General features: G+C 40.0%; 2 protein-coding genes across 2 annotated transcripts in view; one reads left to right on the top strand and one right to left on the bottom strand.

Annotated features, from left to right (window-relative positions):
* The window catches only part of LOC119411537 (ion channel TACAN-like), a 6,727-nt gene extending 3,482 nt beyond the window's left edge, over positions 1-3,245 (bottom strand). The window contains exons 1-4 of the mRNA XM_037678489.1: positions 3,177-3,245; positions 2,839-2,957; positions 2,546-2,662; positions 2,402-2,461 (exon numbers count right to left, since the gene is read on the bottom strand). Of these exons, the coding sequence (XP_037534417.1) occupies positions 2,402-2,461; positions 2,546-2,662; positions 2,839-2,957; positions 3,177-3,245 (365 nt within the window). The remainder of the gene's footprint in view (positions 1-2,401; positions 2,462-2,545; positions 2,663-2,838; positions 2,958-3,176) is intronic.
* A 2,548-nt stretch (positions 3,246-5,793) lies between these two features.
* Positions 5,794-6,480, top strand: part of gdpd1 (glycerophosphodiester phosphodiesterase domain containing 1) — an 18,532-nt gene continuing 17,845 nt past the window's right edge. The window contains exons 1-2 of the mRNA XM_037677398.1: positions 5,794-5,929; positions 6,208-6,250. Coding sequence (XP_037533326.1) covers positions 5,794-5,929; positions 6,208-6,250 — 179 coding nt within the window. The remainder of the gene's footprint in view (positions 5,930-6,207; positions 6,251-6,480) is intronic.

The following is a 6,480-nucleotide window of genomic DNA, read 5'->3' on the forward strand; positions in this document are numbered from 1 at the left end:
AAAGCTGTTTGGTTAAACCTTGTAAATAAAGAATGTTATTCACGACCTCATACGATATCGTGCGGCCTTGCATAATGTGTTTGTATTTACAGCAAGTTGTGAGTCACGATGCTAAGCTACTGCCACATCCAGTTTGATCTAATCATTACTAAAATAGACAGAGTTAGAATCATGTTTGTGGTAAGTGGACTGTACTTATATATCGCCCTTGTTGCTTATCAGTCCCAGCAGTTCTTCCTCTGATTTTATCCTCAAATGGTGTCGCTATTGAGTTTGTTGATTCCTATAAATATCTGGGTATCTTGGTCGACTCACATCTTTCTGTTAAGCTCCATGTGGAAAACTTGATAAAGAAACTGAAAGTTAAACTGGGTTTCTTTTTCAGAAACAGATCCTGTCTAACCCTGAATGTTAGCAAACACCTTGTATCTGTGACTTTCCTTCCCTCCATTGACTACAGTGACATTATTTACATGAACGCTCCTACAAGAACCCTGCAGATGTTGGATGCTGTCTATCATGGTGCACTAAGATTCATAACTGGCTGTGATTATCGTACCCACCACTGCACCCTGTATTCACTGGTTAACTGGACATCATTAACTTCACGCAGACTTTATCACTGGAACATTTTCATCTTTAAATCACTTCTTGGTCTGCTGCCTTCATACATCTCCTCCTAGATGTCTCTGTGTGAGTGCAGCTACAGCGTGCGCTCTCAGGACATTATTACCTGCAGTGTTCCCTCAGTGAGGACTGAACTAGGCAAAAGGACCTTCTCCTACTCCGCTCCTGTTTCCTGGAATATCTTGCAAAAAGATCTGAAGCTCTCGACCTTGACCTCTCTAAGTGACTTTAAGAATCTGTTAAGTTCCTGACAAAAACCAACGCAGACATGTTCCTGTTTTTAGTTTTCTACATCGCCTTACAACCTAGCGTTTTTTTTTTTGTTCCTTTTCCTTTTAAATACCATTTTATTTTCACTTGTTAAAAAAAATATCTCAATTTGTACGCATCCTTTATGATTGTCTGTTATTGTTTTTGTTGTCCACTGTTGTCATCACTCTGTTAAAATCAGGTCTCTCTTGTAAATGAGTTCTCGAGGCTCAATGGGACTAACCTGTAGAAATAAAAGTGGAATGAAAAAAATATATCAAGATGCTCAAAGCGCTTTAAAACACATTCTGTGCCCTCATTTACCCTTTCATACAGCACTCTACTATATTAAAGATTAATCAGAGCTTTATCACATTCATACACTGATGGGACACATCAGAGGCAATGAGGGGTTCAGTGTGTTGCCCAGGGACACTTCAGCATGTGACTGCTGGTGGAATTGAACCCCCGACTCTTGCATTGGAGGACAACTGCTCTAACCACTCAGCTACAGCCGTCCCTTTGGTAGCTAAAGTCAATTAGCTGTGATGTAGTTTATGAGATCGTTTGCCAATAGGCTTGGCTCCCAACAGTTATTGCCGAAGTGTTAGGCAAAGATGCTGTGTAATATAATACATAGTGCTCAGAGTATGTGTTTGGGATGACTCTCAGCTACTACATGCCAAGTTTTGGATCATCATCTGTAAAATTGACTGTTTGAGCCATTTTATGGGTTTTAGGTTAAGGTGGCGGCAATCTTTGAATTGGCTAGACTCCAAAGGTTGGTTGTAGATGCACATCCAGGAATTAGTTTCTGAAAGTTTCATTCCAATTCAAGTTCATGAGATATTTTGCTAACAGTAAGTTGGGCACCTGGTGTGCTCTGTTTGCACGTGTTACTTCTGAGATTCCAACAGGAGGTTGTTTTGAAACACAGCAGTGAAGGCTACCTATGGGGCAGATTTGGTTGGCAGGCCGTACACTGAGGAAGTCCTCTGGATGGGAGACGAAACATTTCTCACTTAAAGAAACTGGTCCAGATGACATGCTTTAACCTTTTTTGTTGTCATCTACCTGGATGATTGAGTTTACAAACCTTTAGCTAACAGTGTTGACTCCAACATTACTGGTAAAATCCTGAACAGTAATCGTGCCATCAGTTATCGCTCAGAGTATGTGAAGTGCATCACTCTCAGATACTACCACACGCCATTTTTTTTAGCTAAACATTACTAAATTTGTCTGTTACAGCCGAAATGATAGGGTTGCTTAGCTGTGGCAGCCATCTTGAATTAGGTTGACTCTTTGAGTTAATCCAGTGATTACTGAGAGTTTTTATCAAAATCATTGATTAGTGGAATATTTTGCTAACACATAGACACACACACACACAAAAAAATTAATTATAGCTTTCCTTATTGGTGAAATAAATGGGTCAGTAGTGAATTTAAAAAAATTACATCAATTAAAAAAATGTTGCTTTAAAGGTTAAAAGTAAAAAGAGTTTTTAAAAGTCGTTGCTTACTTTGCTTGCTTGCTGAGGAGAGTGACGTTAACGTTTCCAAGAACCAGACTGAGATAGACGCTGCAACAAAAAGAAGCGTTCTTAATGGAGTTGCAACCAGCTGAGTCATGTTTGTGTTCTTTAGCCTGAATTAGACGTCGTCACCCATTTTTCTTGGGAAGAAACGCTTCCATTTCAGAGAAGACATGCTCTCTTGTCTTGATCTTCTCCTTTAACCCCTCCAGCGTCGTCAGCGCTTCTCCAGACGATTTTTTGCTGTGCCTGATAAATCATGCACAAAGAACCGAGATGCTGACAATAAATCTAAGACTGACTGATTTAACGTTTGTGCTGTTGTTTTATTCTCTCTCTCTCCAGATACAGTTCTGGCCTTTTGTGCTGCATTAACCTGCACATTCACAAAAGATTCAGGGTGTGTGCACGGCAAACACACGTACTTCTTCACAAGGCGGGACGTCTCCTTCAGTTTTTTACGCTGACGGGAAATGGATGATGTGCAGTTGTTCTGGAGGTGAGAGATTTCATCCAGTTTTTGTAAATACATTCGATGTGTTTCCTGTAGAAAATATTAACGGTTTGGATCAATAAGAGGCACACTCACAAGTAAAAGTCCATTTTTAAATTTTTTTTTTTACATTTTCAGGTGCGGAAATATAGCACGCAACTTGTAAACAAGCATATGACAGTTTTACATGTTGGCTATTATATTTAAATTTGTATGAATGGATTAAACACAGTGTTTACTAGAAGCTATAAATGATCAGTAATTTCTTACCTGAAGTTTGTGATTCTCATCCTCCAGACACTTCCACTCCTCAAGAATTCCTGTTAAAACCTGAGTCATTTTGGAGTCTCGGACATTCAGTCCAGACCTGCTTGAGCAAATAGCAGCACCGTTTAATTCTTTATGCTGCAGAATAAAACACAGAACTGCTGAGGTATCATCCAGGCGTGCATCATATCTCTGGTTTCAGAATCAGAATAAACTTTATTGTCATTGCACTGAGATACAACGAGAACATGTACGTACAGTCGTCCGAAAGATGGGCGGAGTGCACGAAGCTGCAACTATAAACATTTATTACATGAACTGAACTTTGACTGGTGCTATCGCTCTGAAGCTGATTCAGATTATTGTGGGCTACATCGTGCATGACGTAAAGACGGGAGGTCGGAATTTCTACCTTTGCCAGGTTCACCATGTTGCTGTCAATCCTGACTGTAATGTTTGCTCTCAGCTGCACATAAGCATCATCTGCTGGACAGACCTGAGGCTTTACCTAGAATCCAGAGGCTTTATTTCTCAAAGATAGCTCTGCTTGCATCATCACATTTATCATGTGAGAGCAGTTAGTCTAATCCATTACATCAAATGTTATCTCGACATCTGTTAATTTGACTAGGGTATGGTCATTTTTGTGTTGGGTAATGTTGAGCAGCTGTGACATTTAGCTTCCATTGGGTTGACTCTGAAAGTGAAACAGCTGTAGATGTACATTAGATGGCTACTTTCTGAAAGTTTCATTAATATCTGTCCAGTGGTTAATGACATATTCTGCTGACAGGCAAGACAGAATTGACTCCAAATAGTTATTATCAAAGTTTCAAACAAAGATTTTATTCAATCTGTCAGTGTTCAGAGTACTGGGAATCAGTCTCACACCTTGCCAGAATTTAGGACAGCATCTGTAAACTTGACTGAGTTACAGCCGTTTGTGCATTGCTGAAGGTCGGTGGTGGCCCTAACCTTTCTGGGTGAGGTTTGCATGTTCTCTCCGTGCATGAGTGGGTTTCCTCCCACAGACCAAAAACACACGTTAGGCTGATTGGTGACTCTAAATTGTCCCTATGGTGAGAGAGTGAATGGTTATTTGTCTCATTTGTCTCTATGTGTCCCTGTGATGGACTGGACACCTGTCCAGGGTGTCCCCCACCTCTCGCACAGTGATAGTTGGATATGGGCACCAGTGACCCCAATGACCCTAAAGGGAAGAAGTGAGTAAAAGATAATGTACTTTGTTATACTTATGTTTGTTCTACTTCAGTCTCATGTCCCTTTTGAGCTGACTGTACTGTGTCTTTATGAAACTACTAAAGGAATTTGGGGCCAAGTTCAGAATCCTTCATGCCAAACATCTCTGATAGTGACTGAGCACTGTTAAGCTAAATTAATACAATTCAATAATTTGTATAGCACATAACCAAATAATATATGAAAATAATGGAATATTTTAGGCAATGTTCCAGCTCTACAATCTTATTGTAATAGGTAGTATTGTGTTATAAAATAGAGAATTTACCGGTTTGTTTTTTAACAAGAATTTAACAGCTTTTATTCTGAAAAGTATTTTCAGCGGAAGTGTTGATTGCGCTAACAGAGATGTGCGCATGCGCGTCCAGCTGTCAGCAGCGGGTTCGAGCTCCAGCTGTGTCTGTGAGCTCAGTGCATATGCAGACCAGCGGTTCATCAGGTTTCCTCTGCTCCTGAAAACCAGCAACGAGGTGAACATTTCGAACCAAGAACAACCCAAACGATTAATGACAAAGGTAAGACTCCATTTCACGTGTTTGACCCTCACTTCCGCTAACATTACTGTCAGTAAAACAAGCTAGTGGCAAAGTCATTATGTTGTTTATGAGCAGGTAAAGTAGGTTTGTATGTGTTATCTGGATTTACGTGTTAACTGTAATTTGTTTTTTCAACGCTGGAAACAGGGTAGCTCCGTTGTTTGTTTGTTTTTTGTTGTTGTTGTTTTTAATAGTAAAATCAGATATGCTTTTTTTCCACAGGGACATGACGATAAACATGAAATTATTAAATACATTTGGGCACATTACATTTTTCGAGTTGAAATGTGATTTTTGCTTTATGCTTCTTGTAATTCCAGCCTTTTTCCCTGTAAACGATCACAAATAGTCTGTGTCTAACTATGAAATCTGTGAATTACGCGTGTGCTTGAACGCACCACTCATAGTAATTAAAGCCTCAGGCTATTTATTAAGTGATGACTAAATAAGTGTCCATATCTCACATAATACCTAAAAAAATTGTTTAAACAAAAGTGGGTTTAAATTATTTTAAATCAGTATTGTTGAGTAAATAAGATTTTATTGTTTCTTAATCAAGGACATACTTGTCATATTCATCAGTAGGATGAATTATTGTATATTGAGATTTTAGCTAGTGGGAAAACAAAATGAGCCGGACTGAGACCTCAGTTTAGTTCCTACTCGTTAAATATGTATTTGTAATGATGAATCAATTGACAACTTCTCAATAACAGCTTGAACGTCACTATTTCTGAACTCGTCCTTCAAGTGAACATTTACCTCCTCTGATAAAAACCAGAGCAGCGTTGAAGTTTGTCTGTTTTCCAGCAGACTGGTGAAAAATGTGCGCTGCCGTCTATGTCCTGTCTTCGGTAACGGGCTACGTGCTCACCTCTGCCCTGCTGCTGAAATGTCCCAGTCTTCTGCACCGGAAGAAGCGAGAGATGTTCCTCAGCAGGCACATATCCCACCGTGGCGGTGAGTCACAGCTGAACGTCTTGGGCGTTATACAAAACCAGAACAGCATTTAAAAAGTATTTTTCTTGTAGGCAACAGGAGCTGGATCGGAACACAAAGTTGCGTACTATAATAAATTTGTCTGGCACGTTGTAAACTTGACATGCTAGTTGTGGTGCCTTCAGAAACCATAATCTGATTTAGCTTAGCCTAGAAGGCTGCTGCTTTTCGAGCCATCAGTAGGTTCCACATATAAAGGAAAACACCGTGCCAGTACTAAATGTGTATTCTTATTGCAGGGGCAGGAGAAAACCTGGAGAACACCATGGCAGCTTTCAGACAGTGAGTAGGACGCTCTTTCTCGAAGGTTCCTTCGCGGCTCCTGATTGTCCTTGTGATTGTGGGCAGCGTGTGTCATCTGAGCTGTCAGCTTTGTCTTGCTGCTGTAACATAATCACACAGAAACCACGGCTGAGGTCAACCCTGTGTGATGTTTCTCTTTCGTCTTTTGTCATTTCGACTGGTGATGAACTGTTTTCTTTTTATTCAGTGGGTCGTGTTTCATACGGAAG

Source organism: Nematolebias whitei, chromosome 6, assembly GCF_014905685.2.
Source record: "Nematolebias whitei isolate Nwh7 chromosome 6, NemWhi1, whole genome shotgun sequence".
Taxonomy (NCBI): domain Eukaryota; kingdom Metazoa; phylum Chordata; class Actinopteri; order Cyprinodontiformes; family Rivulidae; genus Nematolebias; species Nematolebias whitei.